Source organism: Rattus norvegicus, chromosome 1 (genome assembly GCF_036323735.1).
Source record: "Rattus norvegicus strain BN/NHsdMcwi chromosome 1, GRCr8, whole genome shotgun sequence".
NCBI classification, from domain to species: Eukaryota; Metazoa; Chordata; class Mammalia; order Rodentia; family Muridae; genus Rattus; species Rattus norvegicus.
Window position 1 is genome coordinate 216,499,522 of NC_086019.1, and position 19,994 is coordinate 216,519,515.

At 52.3% G+C, this 19,994-nt stretch overlaps 1 protein-coding gene across 10 annotated transcripts in view; it reads left to right on the forward strand.

The window, feature by feature from the left end:
• The window catches only part of Syt7 (synaptotagmin 7), a 62,571-nt gene extending 43,374 nt beyond the window's left edge, over positions 1 to 19,197 (forward strand). For 7 of the 10 annotated variants that reach the window (NM_001398614.1, NM_001398618.1, NM_001398616.1 and 4 more), the window contains 6 exons: positions 2,010 to 2,145; positions 5,647 to 5,917; positions 9,379 to 9,548; positions 9,985 to 10,099; positions 10,620 to 10,819; positions 14,264 to 19,197. In NM_001398614.1, the coding sequence (NP_001385543.1) occupies positions 2,010 to 2,145; positions 5,647 to 5,917; positions 9,379 to 9,548; positions 9,985 to 10,099; positions 10,620 to 10,819; positions 14,264 to 14,368 (997 nt within the window). In that variant the 3' untranslated portion in view covers positions 14,369 to 19,197. The remainder of the gene's footprint in view (positions 1 to 2,009; positions 2,146 to 5,646; positions 5,918 to 9,378; positions 9,549 to 9,984; positions 10,100 to 10,619; positions 10,820 to 14,263) is intronic. The other 3 variants (XM_063272250.1, XM_039088864.2, XM_039088876.2) reach the window with 1 other exon arrangement.
• The last annotated feature ends 797 nt before the right edge of the window (positions 19,198 to 19,994 follow it).

Sequence of the window (19,994 nt, forward strand, 5' to 3'; positions counted from 1 at the left end):
GTGTGTGTGTGTGTGTGTGTGTGTGTATGTGTGGTCGCAGAGGTGAGGGGCTTGTATGTGCCTGCTACTCTGTGCACTGGTGTGTCCGCACCTCTAGGGTGTTCAGGGAGCGGGCAGGCAGGTGGGTGGACATGTCGTGCTGTGTTACAGAGCGATGCCAGGGTCTCACGGCAGGTGTGTGGTGCACTTGACCTGCTGTCCCTGCCTTTCCTGCTTTTGTGTTGTTCCAATTCACGTGCACACTTTCGCATGGCTGGGTCCCCACTTTGGGGATCTAAGTATGCCTTCAGCTGTGTGTGTTACCACAGAGGTGCTGGCTGCCCTGCCCATTGCCTATGCTGTCTTCTCCCTGCCCTTCTAGGTATCTGTTGGTCTGGTGTGAATTTTTATGTGTCCGTATGTGTGTTCATGTGTGCACGCCCTGCTGTGGATCCTGGTGTCTTCCCCCAGGACCTGGCATATTCTGAGCATGTCTGTATCTGCCTGCTGTGGCCGTCCCTGTACTTCAAGCTGGTCTGTGCCAGGGGATGTGGCTTGTATCCAGCCTGTGTGGCTCTGTGCTCTCAAAGCTGTTTGATTTTAGCCTGCCCCAAACCCTACACCATCTCTTCCTCACTGCCTGTCCCCACCTTTTCCTCCTCATGAGACATTCCAGTCTGGTCCCTGGGCAGGGTCTTAGTTGCCCCTTCCTAAGTCCCAGCTGAATGGAGCCTGGGCTAACCACTTGGCTGTTAAACCAGAGATCCCGGCCCCCTGGACCAGCATGGCATCGGGTATGGACACGGTTGCCTGCTAGGTGGTGGCCTGCCTTTCTCTAACTCTGGGTGAGAGTCTTATCAAATGTGTTGGATGAGTGGGGAATGGGGTAGGGACCAGGGCACATGGGGTTATCGCTTGCCCTAAATGGCTATTAAAGCCCAATGGGCACTTTTGTGCCATGTTGGAAATAGAACATAAGGTCTTGATTAATGTTCGATAAGCAAGCACTTTATCACTGAGCTACATCTTCAGCTGGTAAAAGAGCTTGTATTAAATCAGATTAAAACGTTAATGCTCAGGGCTGGGGTGATGGCTCAGTCGGTAAAAGACTTGCCACACAAGCACAAGGACCTGGGCCTCTAGAGCCCATGTTAAAAAAAAAAAAAAAAGCTGTGCATGGTGCATTCATAAACCCTCTGCTGGGGAGCTGAAGTCAGGCAGGTTCCTGCAGCCCACCAGCTAGCCAAATTTAGCAAGCTCCAGACCAGTGAGTGACCCTGTATCAAAAACAATACAGATAACACCCAGGGAATGCCAATCAAGGCCTTCACATACATGCATATACACATGCATACACACATGCACATACACACATGTACATAGTATTCCTTTACTCTGGCTACATGCCATAATATATAGATTCCAAGAACGTGGCTGGTCCTGTGTGAGACAGCTCAAGAACACTATTATCATGGTAGAGAGACACTGCCAGACAGAGCCGTGGTCCCCCCCTCACCTTGGCTGTAGGGTGAAGAACACTTTGGCTCTGATGAGGCTGAGCAAACACAGGTGGGGCTCTGGGAGAGAGGCTGTGGAGTGTTTGTAGAGGGTAATGACGTGGAGAGACACCTGGTCAGGCCACCTAGTACCTCCCCTTTCCAGACTGGATGGAACAGGTTTCTGCAGAGCCGGGAGCTCACAAGAATAGCCATGTAAGTCAGAGAGCTGAGGGGGGTGGGGGGGCTTTGGGGAGTAATGAGAAGCATGAAGGCTTCTTCTAAACAGCCCCAAGGCAGCTCAGCCAATCACCTGAGGCAGAGGCTCAACAAGGATGAGCCCCGAGCATGGGTCTTCAGGGGAAACCAGGCTTTCTGTGAACAAAGGTTTCACTCCTGCTGGCCCACAGGAGGTGACAAGGGCTGATTTCTCAGAGAAGATCCTGTGGCTACCCAGGCCCATGGAGTCCATCCCAGCCCTACTTGAAGCCTATGTTCACTAGAACTCCCTCCCTACCCCCCCCCCACCTCCAGGTTGCCTGCAGGAGGGAAGGCTGTGAATACAGCCCCAGTGCCCGGCCAGACGCCACATGATGAGTCTGACCGCAGAACGGAGCCCCGTTCCTCTGTCTCGGACCTCGTCAACTCCCTTACCAGCGAGATGCTCATGGTGAGAAGGGGTGGGGATGGGCTGTGGGGGGGACCAGAAGTAGGCAACTCAGTCAGAGACTTAGGTACTCAGTCCCAGCATGATGGCTCTGCTGACTGAATGAGGCCTGCTCCCCTCCACCCCCACCTTTCATCAAAATGCCTTTCCATGCCTCAGTTTCCTCATTTGTCTTACTTTGATCCTTTTCTCAACTAAGAAAAAGCCTAAGAAATCTTATCCACACAAGATGTTTTTATGTCCTGGGAAGAGAGGCTGTGAGGCAGGTGCCCTTCCCTAAAATGGCAGAGATGGTAGTAAGGTGGAGACCCCAGGGGTGACTGTCTTGTAGCCCACCAGTGACCCCGTCACTCTGTTGCTGCCTGGCCTAAGATCCCAGTCTAAGTTGGTCATCACATCTGAGACTGCAGTTCCCATGACACCTCCTGGTGGCATCAGGGTGTCACAGCTGCTCATTCTTTCCAGAGGCCCAAGCCCATGCATGGCAAGTTGGCAGACAAGAGCCAGTTCAGGATCTGGTGGGCCAGAAGTTCCTGGAAGGCTTAGAGAGGGTTATGGTGGGAACCTAGCACCTTCCTTTTTCTACTGGACACAGCAGGGCTCAGATAATTTCCTTAGCTCCCATACTGCAAAGGCAGGGTTCTAGCCACCCCTAACCACCCAGTCTCACTGGGGCTGCCTGTATCCTGTATCTGGCCTGAGGTAGAGCGTGGGTTTGTATTTCCCTCTGCCCAGCCCTTTGCGACTTCCTTCCTATCTCTAACTCTGTGAAGCCCATTGCCACAGACCACCCTGTCTCACTACATAGCCCCTTAATTGGTGTTATTTCCTGGTAGTGAAGTTCCCAGAAGGGACAGCCTTTTCCCAGCCAGCAGACCAGCCCCCTGCTGCCCTGAGGGAAAGGCTAGCAGACTCAAGCAGCGGAAGGAAGTACAGACCCATCTCCCTCTTATGTGCTCCACAGATGCCCGGAGGTGGGAAGGCAAGGCTAATTACCCATCCCTCTGCCAGTGCCAGGACATTGATAGTAACAGTGACAGGAAAGATAGGCAGGCCAGAGTATGACCTGTGACCTCACCCTATGCAGCTGTCCAGACCCCAGGCTGCTGACTCTGAGAGCCAGGCGTCAGATACCTAAAGACAGACAGAACCAACCCCTCTGGGGAATGTGGGACCTGGCACAGGCTGACTTGATGTCCTTTAAGGCTGACTGCTGGGGCAGGGGAGGGGAAAGTTGGGCAGCCTGGTTGCCATGGAAATGGCTTGTTTACTAAGGCTTGAGGCTGGGCCTTGAGAAAGCACGTGGGTGTTTAGCTTCTGCCCCTTTAGAAGTGAAGTCTGCCTAGACAGACCAGATTTCCCCCAAGAGATGGAGCAATCTTAGGTGGGGCTGAGGCTACCCACACCTACAGTGGCCTAAGACTCCCCCATAATATGAGAGGGAATTGGGGTGCAGGTAGTTTTGGCTGGTTCAGTCTACTTGTACCACGAACTCATTTATCCTCCCAGGAGTCCTGCAGTCTTTTTTTTTTTTTCCGGAGCTGGCGACCGAACCCAGGGCCTTGTGCTTCCTAGGCAAGCGCTCTACCACTGAGCTAAATCCCCAACCCTGAGTCCTGCAGTCTTAACGTTCCATGGTCCCCAGCTTGCAGGTTCTGGAAGGGAAGTTCAGGGAAAGATGGCTGCTGTGATCGTAGGATGTGGGGTGCTCTACACTGGAAAGCCACGTTCTGGGTGAGCCTAGGATAGAGCCTGCAGGCTGGGAGGTCAGCCAGGGGTACGCAGGGGCATCAGCAATGGGCTAGGAAAGTAACTCAGGTGTTAGCGTGCTCTCCTAGCATGCATGAAGCACTGTTTGATCCCTAGCACCTAGTCAACTAGGTGTGGTGCCACATGTCCCATCAGTCAGGTGATAGAGGCAGGGGGGTCAGCAGTTCAAGGACTACTTTTCAACAGCATTAGAGGCCAGCTGGACTAAATAAACGAACCCCAGTATCAAACACACACAAGTTCAGTGCAATTCCTCTTCAGCCACTGGGTGGAGCCCAAGGTCAAGTTCAAACTGAGGTCTAAGTTCAGGAGCCAGGACAAACGGCCCAAGTGCCCACAGTTGCTGGCCACAAACTTGACTTCAAGTTATGGCTAGCCATTCAGTCATGGGGCTTGAAATGAATGACCTAAAGTCTGTGTGGGTGCTCCAAGCCAAACTTTGGACATACCAGTGCCTGCCTCAGAATAGAGTAAGACACAAAGGGGGCCAAGCATGGGGGAGAGTTAGTGTGCAGTGGGTAGCTGACCCGTGGGCAGTATCTTCCATCATCAATATGACTTAGACACATCCCACTGGTGCAGGCAGGTCTTTGCTTTTAGTGGCTGTGGGGGGGACCTTACTGTCACTTGGGGCCTGGGCCTGTGGAGTGGAGCTGGAAGTCAGAGAGGGTCCCTACTGCTGAGAAATCTTGTGCGTGTAACTTAACCTTTTTGAGCCAGTCTCCTCAGCGAGAGGTGGGTGACAGCCGCCTGGCCTGGCAGTAAGAAGGTGATGTAAGAGTCTTCACCATGGTATGTGCCACTGTCTGCCTTCTGTCACTGGGATATTGTGTCGAGAAGCTGGGGTTGCCTCTCCAAGAAGCAGGGTGGGGCAAAGATTTTCTGAGGGAATGTGGGGAGAAGGCAAGTGCCTACCATTTCGTCCCACCTTCAGTTCCCTGGGGGCCACTCCTGGGTCCTCTCTGTCACCAAAGGAGATGTGGACCATAAGATACTCAGGTCATCAGGGACCTTGACAGGGCAGGGTAGGACCCTAAGGTCTTCCACTGGGAGAGCCCCAACTGCCCCCTCCCGTTTCCATATTGTAATCAAAATGTGATGCCCAACCCTTCCTTGTGTCCACCCCCTTGCCTTCCATGCCTGACAGGTATCTCTTCTGAAGAATGGAGACCAGGAACAGGCATAGCCTGAGGTACAACCTCAGTCCCCAGGGACCCCAGCCTGCTTCAGTCGGGATCCCTGGGGACATCCTGGCAAGCCTATCTCAGTCATGCCCCTGGTGTGTCAGCCTCCCATCTGAACACTTGCTTTTCCTATGTTATAAACTGCATCATTCACAGCCCCTAGAAAGCCTCTGTATAAGAGTTGGTATGTCTCCCATGAGTCCATGGCATAGGAGAGGAGACGACCAGGACAGCCTTGGGCGACTCTTGGAGAAGGTTTCAAGAGGAGGTGGGAAAGCTGGGTGTCTAACTCACAACTCTGAGTCCAGGAGGCAGAACCATTCTGTCCCTATTCCCTCCGTTTCTGGTTAAGGCAGGGGATCTCAGAGCCTAAACATCCTCCACTGGCCGTAAGTGTGATGGGGCATTACCCCAGCGGGCCACATGTTGCAAACGAGGAGAAATTGGCTAGCAGGCCTCCAGGCCAGACAGGTCTCTGGACCCTGACATGTTACTCAGGAGCCTGGTAGAGACAGAATCCCCACTAACCTGCCATCTTTTTCCACTGCAGCTCTCCCCAGGCTCCGAGGAGGATGAGGCCCATGAGGGCTGCAGCCGAGAGAACCTGGGCCGAATCCAGTTCAGTGTTGGCTACAACTTCCAGGAGTCCACACTCACCGTGAAAGTCATGAAGGCCCAGGAGCTGCCGGCCAAGGACTTCAGTGGCACTAGTGACCCCTTTGTCAAGATCTACCTACTACCCGACAAGAAGCACAAACTGGAGACCAAGGTGAAACGGAAGAATCTAAACCCGCACTGGAACGAGACCTTTCTATTTGAAGGTGAGGCTCGTTGCTACTCCCACTTCCCTGCCCACTGATCCATCCCACATGCATGGCCACCATCAAGAAACATAGATGAGGGGCTGGGGATTTAGCTCAGTGGTAGAGCGCTTGCCTAGGAAGCTCAAGGCCCTGGGTTCAGTCCCCAGCTCCGAAAAAAAAAAAAAAAGAACCAAAAAAAAAAAAAAAAAAACATAGATGAACCCGCACCTGCAGGTCCACGGGCATGCAAGCACACATAGGCATGTAAGACGCACACACACACACACACACACACACACACACACACAACTTCCATGCACACACATGCCAGGTTAACCCAATGTGTGTTGTTCAGATTGATCCCAGGAGGTGAGAGAAGTCAACATACTAGCCACAGGCTTTGAGGGGGAAGATTGTTACAGGCTAGGGTCCCAACTTACGACATTCAGAGGTCCTTTGCTATGGAGCAACCAGGTAAAGGGTCCCTACAAATCTAGTGAAAGTACCAGAACCTTCTGGGACTTTTTCCTTCATCCTCATCTTCATCCTCTTCAGCTCTGGTCTAATCTGTCTGAACTGGAACCTCAGGTTTCCTATTTACTAGCTGTGTGACATTAAGAAAAGTCCTAACCTCCCTGGTTCTTGGTTTCTTCATCTATAAAAGAGAAGTGATGATAGTAATTGAACAAGTTAGCAACTTTTCAAAGCACATAGAGCAGGCCCTGACACCTAAAAGGCGCTGATATCTGCTACTTGGAGATGTGGTCTGTTGCCAGTCTTTGACCCCTCACTGCCATGGGAGACAAGCAAGATCTCTGAGCCATTCCCTCTGGCTCCAAAGGCATTAAGCCAATGTGCCCGTTCCCAAAGCCAATCTTATCCCTCATGTCTGAGAACACGGGGTCTGCAATAAGGAGGGGACAGCTCCTATGCCAGGCAGGGTGCTACAGTGGGAAGCCTTAAGTCTCCCCATAACCTGGTTCAGCCGAGGAAAATCAGTCCCTGTGGATTACGGTTGCTTTAAGGTGCCCTGGTCTTCTAGAACCGAACACACTGCTTATCCCAGGGCTGCTTCCCCAACTGGCATCCAGGCCCATCAGCACCTGTGTATTCTGTGCCTTGACAATGAGGTAAAAGCCTCTGTGTTTCTAGGCCTATGCTTCCTCAGGTCAACATGGGCACTGTTTTAAAGATGGCACAGGTAACCAGAGGCTTGGCATCTGAATGGCCAGCACATGGGTGAGGCTTATGGGCAGAGCCCCAATCCTCAACTCTCTCACACAAACATTCGCTCACTGCCAACTTTTAGCTGGATCCTGGGAGTTCAGAGAAGATGGAGTCAGTCCTGTCTCATGGAGGGCAAAGCTGTACTGATATTAAGCCATGGTCCGCAGGAACCCTGTATAAACTCCTCTTAGTGTGCAGAGAAAAAGCCCTCAAAAACCAGCCATTCAAGGTGGGTTCTGGTAGATGAGTTTTTGGCATATAGGAGACTGTTTCGTGTGGCCCTGGAAAAACTGATTTAGACACAGGAACCTCTTGGAGCCACTAATATCCCCAGGACACTTGTTTCCATGCATGTCACCTGGGCAGATGCCAAAGGTCACCTGGGCAAGGTCCCATGGGGCCTTCAAGATGAGCAAGACATATCTTCCTTAGTAGGTAGAAAGGGAGACAGACCCTGAATGAATCAGAGGGATCCTCTCCCACGTCCACGTCCATCAGAGGCTCCTGTGGTTTCTGTGTCTTTGGTGAAGTGCCCACTAGTGTTCTTCCCACCCCTTCATCTCCATCACTCCAGCTGGTGGGGCTCCCTTAGGTGTTCCCTTCTTCCTGCTCACACCTCAGTATCTCACAACGCGTCCAGGCTGGCCTATGCCCACCCCAGGTCACCTGTGCCCACTCCAGATCACCCTTGCCTCCCAGAAGTCAGAGCCATTTCTCCTCCCTTTCTCTTCCATTCTGGTCGAACCATCGGGCCAGCCCACTGGCATTTATTCATCCATTCAATTATTTCATTCAATTATTTATCCTCTCTGTGTGCACATGTGCCAGGGCATGGGTGTGTTCAGGAGCATGTGCACATGTGCATGCATGCATGTGTAAGGCAGAGGCTAACACTGGGCGTCTTCAACGGTTGACCTTTTCTAAGAAAATATTTTATGTGCATTTGTGTGCATCTACTTAAGGAAGAGCCTTTTGTGTGAGGGACCAGTGGAGGTCAGAAGTTATGAGCTACCTAACATGATGCCAAGCCCAATGACTTTTGCTTGGTGCCCAGGATACACATGGTGGGAAGAGAGAACCAACCCAAGGTGTCCTCTGACTTCCACATTCACACTGGCACATGAATGTGCACACACATACATACATTCATGCATGCACACATTCGCACACATGAATGTAATTTTAAAATGTTAAGTGACTGCCCTGCCCCGGTAGGCAAGCCAGAGGATAATGGAAGAAAGGATTGGATAGATCTGTTTGGGCTTGCCCTAAAGTCAAGAAGGCCCAGCGATAGAGTGTGCTACAGGGCAGCCCACCCCTTCTGTGATGCCAGGAAAGAACTAGATGTCAAAGTTGAAAACTGGCTGGAGCAGGTCTGGTGGGGTTCACAGGTGAGGTCCTGATGAGGGCAGAGCCAGGACTTCAAGGGATCAGGAGAAGATGGAGCCTGGGCACTGAGGGAGGACTAGGTACCTGCCCACAGAAGGAAGACAGCGGGGCCACAGTTTGGAAGGACTGGCTTTCCTTCTGAGTACTCTGGATGTTAAAAGAAGCAGGCTGTGGCATGCTGGCTATTTTTAAAAAAAATCAATCTGGCCACAGTGTTGAGAATGGGCCACGGGAGGAAGCTCGGGAGCGGGAAGGGTGGTTTTGGACATTCTCATGGCTGACAGGCAGGAGGTGCTGGTGGTTTGGGTATCCAACATGGGCTCTGTTTAGAAAGAGCTGATAGGCAGGCTGATCCTCAGCCTTGGGAGGAAGTGAAGGAGAAAGCAGAGTCCCAGAACTCTGGTTCACTCTCACAGGCACATTTCTAGTTTCCCTGTCCCCTCTCTTCCCAGGGTTCATTAGGTGATAGCCTTACAGCCTCAGGCAGAGCCTCTTGTCCAGACTTGGTCAAGGGAGCAAGGGGGCCACTGTCCAGACCTGAACACACACGCCATGAACACACTAATGGTCTTTGTCCTGCTGTTGGTCCTGGGACTGTCATGTAAACCATCGGAGCCTCGGTTTCCCCATCTGCTGGGTCACATGACACAGAGTTCTTTCTGGCACTTCAGAAAGTGCTACTGCAGTCAGCTGTGGCCCCCTGGTGTAGGCTGGTAGCAGAGGTGACAAGGCCACCCCACTCACAGGGCCTTCCTTCCCCACCCCCATTCTTTGCTTCCCCCTCCACCCTCTCCTCCCTTCCACTCTCTCTCTCTCCCTTTTCTCCATTTTAACTTCTTTCTTACCTTGTTTGTCTGCCCCAGGGTTTCCCTATGAGAAAGTGGTACAGAGGATCCTCTACCTCCAGGTCCTGGATTATGACCGTTTCAGCCGCAATGACCCCATTGGGGAGGTGTCCATCCCTCTCAACAAGGTGGACCTGACCCAGATGCAGACCTTCTGGAAGGATCTGAAGCCATGCAGCGATGGGAGTGTAAGTCCCCCTGTAGTCTTTGAACTGAAGCAATGTGGTCAGGGCTGGCAGAGGTTCCTCACCCACCCTCAGCCCCAGGATGTCAGCAGGGCTCAGAGTGGAGCACTGGTGGGCGGCCCCCAGAGAGCTGGCTGCCCCCCCTATGGCTGGAACCCTGGGGTTTAGAACTTGGGGCGAATCACCTGAGTTGTACAATGAGCCCAGGGCTCTGTTCAGGGAACTGGGAGCCCTGAATAAGCAAAGGTTCTCCAGAAGAGAGGAGAAGGCATGCAGTGCTGACAAACAGAGGGGCTGCTATCACCCAGGTCAGGGCACATGGGACCCGTGGACAGCTGGGATCCCTGACCACGCCCTCCCTTCTAGTTCCCACACCTGACCTCCCTGAGGGAGATCAAGGAGAGCCCCGCCCAGCCTCACCCCTCTTGTTGCCCTACAGGGGAGCCGAGGGGAGCTGCTCTTGTCTCTCTGCTACAACCCCTCTGCCAACTCCATCATCGTGAACATCATCAAAGCTCGCAACCTCAAAGCCATGGACATCGGGGGCACATCAGGTGCTGAGGCTTATCACGGCAGGATGGGCAGGCCCACGGGGTAGGGGGGAGCTTCACATGACACAAGGGTCACTTCAGATATGGGAAATAGACGTATAGGGGCCCTAACCCTAACCCCTGCCTGTTAGTCCTCTGACTAGAGATAGTAGAGCTCCTTGGACATATCCTGGGTCAGTGTCATCTTGGCAGCCCAGACTTCCCTGAGTCAGGAAGAAAGGTGACATTGTGGTGGGGAGACCCTAGTCCTAGCTCAGGTGCTGCTTGTGTGTGGACTTGGGAAGACCCGTACTAGCATAAGAATGCTGAGGCAATGTCTAGGGTCATTTTAGGTTCTACCATATGACAATTATCCCCAGTCCCTCTTGTTCTTGCCCTGGCATGGCCTCGTCACCTACTTCAAAAACATGCCAGCTCCCACTTAGGTTTTGCACCTGAGAGGGCATGAGGACCCTTGAGTCCCCCCAACACACACACACACACGTCTGTCCCTCTGACCCTTCTGTCTACCACCACCTCCCAGACCCCTATGTGAAGGTGTGGCTGATGTATAAAGACAAGCGGGTAGAGAAAAAGAAGACGGTGACAAAGAAGAGGAACCTGAATCCCATCTTCAATGAGTCTTTCGCCTTTGACATACCCACGGAGAAGCTGAGGGAGACCACCATCATCATCACTGTCATGGACAAAGACAAGCTCAGCCGCAATGACGTCATTGGCAAGGTAGGGCTGGGCTGGGTGCATAGCCAGACCGGAAGGGTTTATCCTTAGGAGGCAGCGGGGGCCAAGGATAAGCATGGACCATGGCCCGGACATCAGGAAAGACCCAGCCAGACAGGGAAAGAAGGAACCTTGAATTCCCTAAAGGTTTTCTGAGTTCTCGGACTGGTTCAGCCCTGCTTATAGCTAAGTGGGGCTGTGGCAGAGCCCCTGCCAGAAACCAAAGACCTTAATTACTTCAGCTCCTAGCTGATCTGCACAAAGCTGGCTGGGTGGTCCAGAATAAGTTACTCAGCCTTTCTGAGCTTCTGTGTTATCTGTAAATGAAGCTAATGCCAACCGTGCAGAAGGTCCCAGGGCAAGGTCAGACCCACCTGAGACAGAAGGGAGGGGATTCCGAATGAAGGCGACCTCTTCTTGCACGTTAGGCAAGAAGCCAGCCATGACTTGAGTTTCTTGACAACACAATTCTATGACATAATCTCTCCACTTTTCTACTTCGAAAAGCACGTCCCTGTGTTTCTAACGCTATGTTGGGACTCAGTACAGATGCAAAAGTCCAGCTGCCTGGGTTCCGGTTTTGTTGTTTGTGGCTTTTAGAATGGAGCCCACTTATCTACTGACACTAAGGTATACTTCCCTTAAAAAGCTGTCACCTCTCTGTTGGGAAGAGAAGAGCATCATTTCCTCTGCTTAAAATGAGAGTCAGGAAGTGCCAGCCACACAGTGTAGTGGGAGCATTTGATAAGGATAGTGAGAGAGATGCTCGGCCTGGCCCTTGAAGTATACATGTAGCTTCTATTGTAACAAAAGCTAGGTTTGAAATGTTTCTTCCTATGGTGTAGTCATTTGTTCAGTATCAGCAGTTTGACTTCCATATAGTCTTTGTTTTGTTTTGAGACAGTTTCCCTGTGTGTCGTAGCTGTCCTGGGACTGGCTCTGTAGACCAGGCTGGCCTTGATCTCGAAAGATCCAATTGCCTCCATCTCCCTACTGCTGGGATTAAAGGCATGCACCACAGGCATAGGCTGGCCTCAGATTCCTTACGTAGCTGAGTATGGTCTTGGGTTTCTGATCCTGCTGCCTCTCTCTTCCAAACACTGTGATTGGTTATAGGCAAGTGCCATGGTACCTGCTTTATGCAGTGCAGGGGATTGAATATGGGGCTTCACATGTGCTGGGCACTCATGAACCCTGACCAAGTCATAGAAATTTGACCAGGAATAGTGCAGAGAGCCAGTGATCAGGGAGAGGAAGTGAGGGTGTGGAAACACAGGTTCCCTTGGTATATGACTGTCTTAGATACTTTTCCCCTGCATGGTGAAAAAGCACCATGACCAAGACAACTCACACTTTAATTTAATAAAATAATAATTTAGGCATCTAATTGGGGACTTGCTTACAATTTCAAAGGGTGAGTCCAGGACCATCATGACGAGGAACATGGCAGCAGGCAGGCAGGCATAGTGCTGGTGCAGTAACTAAGCGTTCACATCTGAGTTGGCAGTGAGAGCTAACAGCATGGGCTTCTAAAACCTCAAAGCCCAGCCCCAGTGACAAACCTCCTTCAACAAGGCCACACTTCCTAATCCTTCCCAAACAGTTCTACCAGTGGAGGATCAAGCATTTAAATATAATGAGCTTATAGTGTCCTTCTTATTCAAACCCCAGCAATGGTGTGTTTAGAGAAGGATGAACTGGCATCTACAGAGAAGGGGCCAATCTGGAGGCATTCCTCAGAGAATGCCTTGTTGGGAAGAGAAAAGCAGCTAGCCTTGTGGAAGAAAGCTGACCCCAGGAGTATCATTCAGCCAACTTGTGGGCACAGGTATAGAGTAGTGTACATGCTGTGAGCAGGGCCCACTGAGCCTCCCAGAGGCCCTTCTAGCCTCTACTAAAGCTCTGCTTTATAGAAGTAGGTGTTACTTGGGAGAGAACCTTTAGCTTCCTTTACCAGCCCAGCCCTCTGTGGGCCAAACCAAGTCAAAATGGTTTTGTTCTTGCTTTGGTCTGGGTAGTTAAAGAAGCCTAGGGATGATCTTGCAACCTTTCTGCGTCACAGGCCCAGCTCAACTCCCAGAGGCTGGGAATCTGGCCTTGTTATGGGCTGTGGAACATTCTGGGCTGATGTTGCAAATGCAGGTAGTCACAGAGGAGCACTTGGCTGAGACCTGTGGTGGTGGTAATGGTGGGACAGTGGGGTGGAGTACTCAGTGAGCCTTAGAGGGAACTGACTGAGAACTTAGTCAGGAGAGGGCAGCAGACTTGTGCAGTCTCCAGCTGTCTCTTGTTATCAGTCGGTTGCACAGAGGAGCCTGAGGCTGAGAGATATTCCACCCCTGAATAGTATTTGCTCATTTTGTCCTGGTGTTTTATCGTTTGTTTGTTCTGACAGGGTCTCACATTGTAGCCCAGTCTGGCCTGTACATAGTGGTCAAACTCATTATGTACCCCCAGGGTAGCCTCATACTCATAGCAATCCTTCTGTCTCAGTGTGTGAATTTTAGGTACGAGATACTACACCTGATAATTTTAAATGTACAGAAAAGTAGGAAGTATGATATGGCATATCTATGTCCCTCTGGCCCAGTGTCCTGGCGGTATATCTGTCACAGCTTAAGGAACTGACCTGGAGCCTTGCTGTGAATCCGCCAGACTTCATTTGCATTTGGCCAGTTCTCCCACTAATGCCCCAGGCCTGCTCCAGGATCCAGTATTAGCTAGCACATTGTACTCTGTAGTCAAGGTCCCCTGGCTCTTTGACCTGTGACAGTTTCTTGCCCTTTAAATTGTCATCTTGATGGCTTTAAGGTGCCCTGGCCAGGGTCCCGCAACACTGTCTGCTTTTCTTCCAATGGCCCTGGTCTTGAGCATTCAGCATTGGCTAGGCCAGGCTCAGCTGAGACTACTTTGGGAGTTTCTGGGGCAGCCCTGTAATGTTGTGGAGCCCCTATGAGAGCCTGGGCTGGATTGGTAGTCTAGAACCACCAAGACCTTCCTTACCCCATTTGAACTTTTAAACTATGGCTGAAGGTAAGACTTTTAACTCTTGTGTGTGCCTTAGTTTCCCCATCTGAAACCTGGGACTAATCATGTAGTTTGCTTACCTGCCAGGTTTGTAAGTGTACACTGACCTCAAAGTACAAAGTCTGGGGGTAGGATGGGGACAGGAAATGCCAGGAGATGGGAGAGACAATAACAATGGTGTCCCTTCCTAGGGCAGGGAAGGCTGCCCCAGCCAAGCGCCCGTGTCCTGACCTTCACAGTAAAATGGGCTGCAGTTCAATGTCGAAGGGCCAGGCATGCCCAGGCCCTTGAGGGATGGCACAGGCAGGGAACTAGGTCAGGCTGGGAAAGGAAAAAGGCAGCCTCTGTGGGCCAGGCTGTTCCACGGGACAGGGCCCAAGTCTCGGAGCCTGCCATAATGCATCTTCTCTTCCTCCCCAGATCTACCTGTCCTGGAAGAGCGGACCAGGCGAGGTGAAGCACTGGAAAGACATGATCGCTCGTCCCCGGCAGCCTGTGGCCCAGTGGCACCAGCTGAAAGCCTGAGAGGGGCCGAGGGAGGCCCCGAGGGCCAAGGCCTGGCTCCCCATCACGCCCTACCACTTTATGCACAATGCCCAGCCCGGCCCCCTGCCATGGGTGAGGGGAGAACCCCGAGCGCTCAGCCAGGGAAGGGTACCAGAACTCTACTGGGCCCCATTTCTAGGAAGTACCAGCCCCACCTCCGTGAGTCCAGCTCGGGAGTGGGAGCTCTGGGAGCCATTTCCCTGCTTTGCCTCTTTCTTTCCTGATTTGCTGATACTAAAGACGTGGGGGACAGCTCAAGAGCCAGATGGGCAGATCCCTCCAGAGGCCCGCCAGGTGGGCGTAGCCCCCGTTTTCTTTAAGGCAGTGCCTGGAGTGGAGAGAAGCCACCCCTTCCCTAGCCCCCCTTTTTGGGGCCCAGAAGAGGAAGGCCGAGGCGTTTGGCCTCGGCCTGGTCATCAGGCCCATCCCCAGCTTCAGGTGCCGACTGGGCCCTGGACACTGAGGGTAGTATATAGCCTGTGCTCCAGATTCCTGGAGGCGTGGCCCTGTGTATTTGTGTTGTGTCTACTGTGTGTGTGTGTGTGTGTGTGTGTGTGTGTGTGTGTGCCCACATGCGTGTACACATGTGCACCTGGAAGCTCATGCGCACATGTGTGAAAGGGGGTGCTCCCTCCCTGTCCCCCTGGGGCCAGCCAGCAGTGCTGATTGGCTATGGAGAATAGCAGAGTTTCTTGAGGAGGAAGTGGGGCTGGGTCAGGCAGAGGTCAAGGCCACAGGGAAGGTAGGAGAAGAAGGGTATGGACAGCTGAGAAGTGGGGACCAGGGCAGGTGGCTGTTTCAGCTGCCTCCTGGCGCCCACTTTGCCTGTCTCTGTAGCCCCCACCCCCACAGCTCCCCGGTAGAACTCCCCACTGCAGTGTCATTCCTTGGGCCTGGGCTCACACTTTGTAGGCACCTACTCACCGTGTGCATGGCCTTCCAACAGGGCACCACTCCCATCCTTCTCAGGCATCCCTACCCCTCACCTGGGGACCCCACCCTCCCAGATCTCATATTGCAGCCAAATTGGCGTCTGCTCCACACTCTCTGGCTTGGATACAGCCCCTGACCCCCACCCCTTACCCCGACACCTCTGCCTTTTCTTTACATAATCTGATCAACCCCTGGGCTTCTCCAGGCTGTCTTGACACATACCCCACCCCAATCCCAGAGTAGTAGCTCTTTTTGCCCCTCCCACCCACCGTGTAAGCAAAGGAAACAGGGGACATTCCAGGAGTCTGAGGTTGCTATACCCAAAGAAGCTGCCGTTTCTTCTCCCAGCCTCTGCTGAGACTAGAACTGGCTTCCCCTTGGAAACAGCAGACTCCAGAATGATCCCTCTTAAGTCCCGTCACCTCTGTGCTGTATTGAAAAAAAGACCCAACTGGGCAAAGAGTCTCAAAACCAATTCAGTGACTTGAGCCCAACATTCCCAGATTCGACCACCAGGTGGCACCAGAGCACTACATCTATGGTGGCAGTTGGGGACCACAGTTACGGTTCTACCCTGGCTGGCAACTTGGCACCCCAAGGATGGAAGGGGTCTGGACTGGATCTGCATGTCTAGAGCACAGTGGGAGCAGAGGCATTTGGGCATTTTTAAATTCCTTCAGCGGGCTTCCCCTTACCGCTCAACTTTCTGGCTGGGGTGAGATCTCCTTTTGTTCATATGAAAATGTTCTTATCAGATTTTACACCCTGTCCCCAGGAGGAGTCTCTTAAGTAGTAGGTGAATCATTTGTAGAGTGAATAATTCCATTGTGAAACAAATAGTTACCCACATTACTTGTAAATCTAAATGTTTGTAGACTGCAGCTTTCGCTTTAGGTAGGATCTCCCCCAACTCCCCTGCCCAGCTGGGTGTAGCCCCTGGCAAGGGCTCCTCCCAACCCCCTGCAGAGGCTGTGTGGAAATAGAAGAGGGTGATGTAGGAAGTCTGGGAGTTTGGAGAGAAGTTGCTGCCATCCTTCCCTCCATCTGCCTCGGTCTCCTGAGTACTTCCACAGAGCCATCTGAGGGACCCGGGCAACTTGCACCAGTAGGTGTAAGGCTGGCATCAGATTTATGCAGGGCTCGCTCATGCACCTCCTAGCCAGTCAGCTCAGAGAGCATCCCCTACAGAGCTGTCCTCCCCTCAAGCTACTAGGAATAGTAGTGACCCAACCTGGGATTCTTCAGCCCCCACGTGTAGGTGGAGTGGGGGGGGGTGCCAGCAAGAGGCTTCAAACTGTGGGCTGAGAGCAGAGTGGGGTTGCACAAGTCGCAGCTGGATGATGGAGTCTGGGCCTACGATGGTTAAGGGAGGGCAACTGGAGGAACATGGAAACGGGGGAGGGGGGGAAGACTTGAGGGTGAGGAGAGCACCAGGGCTCTGCCACTAATGTCCTAGGATGTTGGGCAAGTCACCCACACTCCCTGGGCCTCAGTTTCTCCATCTGTAAAATGATGGTAATAATACTTCACCTACCTCATGGGGGAGGTTGTGAGGCCACCATCACCTGACCAAGGGGATCAAGGCAGGAGGGGCTCTGAAGGTGCTACCCAGAGCAAAGTTGTTGCTGACGCCTGAAAGCAAGGCCACCTGCCCGTCCACCCTACCCCACAGAGCCTCTAGGGACCGCCAGAGCCAATCTGTCTCTTCACTGTGTCCCAACCCCCTTTAAGAGCATCATCTGACATCTTGTGGGCACCCTAGACTAGTTGTTATGTTGTTTAGGTAGCCTTTCCTGTGACCATCTTCTTTGTGTAACTGCTATACAATTCCACCTGCCCCAGCACACCCCTCCACCTGCCCTCCAGCACCAGAGGCCAGGGAAGGGACAAAGGAAAACAGCCACAAAAGAAAAAAAAAAAAAAAAGCCAAGGGGACTCCCAGCTCAGCTGGAACCCCCAGGGGTGGGAACTGGTGGCGCTGTTTGTATTGTGTTTGAGTCCTTGAGCGCAAGTGTTTTATAAAAAATAAAACAAAAATCCACTATCACAAAAAAAAAAAAGAAAAAAATACAGCAAAGAGAACTGAAGACAAAAGGGAAAAAGAACCATACGATTTTTCCACCATATGCACCCTCTAAGCCAGCAAAATTTTCCTCTTTGCAAAATCATATTTTTGTGGGAATGGGCCCTGCTTTTTGTGGCAAGGCCTGTTCTGATTAATAAAGGATCGTGAAAAAGTAGGGCCTTGGCTGTTTCCTCTGAGGGTCCCAGCCCTCTCTCTCTTCTTCCAAGGGAAGCAACAGCTGGGATTGGAGGGAATGGGGGGTCTTGGGGTTCTCCACTCAGCTTGTCACCTCTGATTTTTCATCAGTGACTGGGGCCTGCCTGAGCTCACTCTCAGATCTAGACTAATCCCCACTACATTCACCAGCTGCCCCAAAGCAGAGAGCATTGCATGTCCCAGGTCAGACCTAAAGTCATCTTAGAAGTAGTGGGAACTCCCTAAGATCTCCAAGACCTCCCTTGGAATCCACTTAGTTGGGCACACACTCTCTCTCTTGCCAGGGAACCCTTATTACACTCCCAGGTCGGTTGAAAAAGCAAAGATGGGACCCCAGCCACCATCTTACCATCACCTCTGCTCAGCTGCTATGACTTGGGGCCAATGTCTCCTTCTAGGACTTGGCAGGGGAAAGAAAGAACAGGCTGAGCTCTAGGTCAGCCTGCTGGACCCATGGCCTTTCTCCAACCTATTGTCTAGGCTGATTTTCTATGGTTGGAAAAAAAAATCTCTCCCATCTAAAGAGCCCCATTGGCCAGTTCCAGGCCGAGGACCTGAGAGACTCCAGTGCCCTCCTGTCTGTGGGTCTGGCAAGCCATGTCTTTCGCTGTGCTCTCAGTGTCCTCGACTCACAAAGAAGCAATAATTTCCCAGCCACTCCCTGCTTGGTCCAGGGCAGCTGGCCTGCCAGTTCTCAGGGTACTGCAGAAGGCCAACTATATCTGCTTCAGATAGGCACTAAGGGAACCCCATAATTCCATGGGCCCTGCCCCACTCTGAAGTGAAGAGGGTCACATACCCTCTGTCCCCCACATCTGGGGGCCAGCAGCTGCCTCCTCAACCTGTACTAAGTACCCCCATTCTGAAGCTGCCTACCCTCTCCTCTTCTGCCCCTTTAACGTCCTACAATGTGGGTTAAAATCCCTTTTTAAAGGTGTACGCAGGCTAGGGTATAGCTCAGAGGTACAGCTCTTGCCCTACTGTGCACAAGCATCTGACAGGGGGCAGAACAGTTTCAGTTGGCTTCTCTTCCAGAAGTTCGAGGGAGTCCTGGGTCAGGTAAGTAGCTTCAGGGTCACGCTGGATATGGTTTAGCTTTTCTTTGGGAAAATAAACCCAAGAAACAGTTTTAGCAAAGTTGGTTCAGCACAGCAGAGGTGCCAGACCCTGGCCACTGGCACAGGACCTCTACCCTGGACTTCTGAGGCTCAGTCCCTCTGCCTGCTCTGAGCTACTCACACATCCCTTCATGTGCCTGAGACCACTCTCTCTCTTGCAAGTCCCTCCCAGATGCACTACTTCTAAAGGTCTCTCTGACCTTTCTGGATTCTGGGCTCTCCTCTCCTTCTCTGAGAAAGACAGCTGAGGGATAATCTGAACATGCTTCATGCCCCCATCCTGAGCTGCCCCCATCTGTTTCTCATGAAGTCATCCACTTCCCATGTCTGGGTCCTGTGTGTGTCTATGTGTCTGTGGATGCACATGAATGCGAGTGTGGTGTCTCTTAGATTGTGAGCCCTTGGGCAGGGTTCCCTGTCTGAATAGACGTTCTGTGTGGCACGCCTGGCTGTGTTAATAAATGTCCATCTTCAGACTCGCAGTGCCCTGATGTCTTAAGGAGGCTTTGGGAGACATAAGAAAGCTGGTGTGGCTGCATGAAAGGAGGGGAGGGGTTTCTGGGGAGGGTGTCCCGTTCCCAACCACCCCGCTTCTTCCCCCTTTATCAAACCCTTGCGGTGGGCAATTATAAAGCTAGGAAAGGACCCTGCTAACGTCCCAGACTCGGATGCCTTGCCTGCCAATCAAAAGGTCGGCTGGTCTGGAGGCTTGGGAATCAGTCTAGAGAGTTGAGAGTCAGAGGGGAGGAGACGGGCTATGATTCTCATCCGTCTCACTTGCCAACTTGCCAGCCAGCCAAGGGTGGAGTAGCTCTTCCAGAGTGGGAACTGAGCGCTGGGTTAGGAGACCACAAATAGGCCAATAGGCAGGTCCCAGAACTCTCTCCTCAACCTGTTTCTTGTCCTACCACCCCTCTTCCCACCACTCATGTTCCCTTGGCTTTTTCTCCCAGCTCCCTTGGCCCCTGCCCCTGCCAGCCACACACCTATCTCCTAGAGCTTTCATGTCCCACTCACCATGTGTCCCACATCTGACTGCCCCAGTGGGTGGCGGGGGGACCACAGATGAGGCTGTGGTTACAAGTGTCTCACATCTCTTCCTTCTCTTCAGGGGCCTACTCAGGAACTTATAGGGTGGTGGGGCTAATGGAATCCCTCATAAGGTGCTCTCTTCACACCTAAGGAAGCTGGGTCAGGGGAACTGGTGACAGACGCTCCTTTCTCAAGTGCCCTCATTTCCTCAGAGAGATCCATACCAGTGCTTCAGGCATCT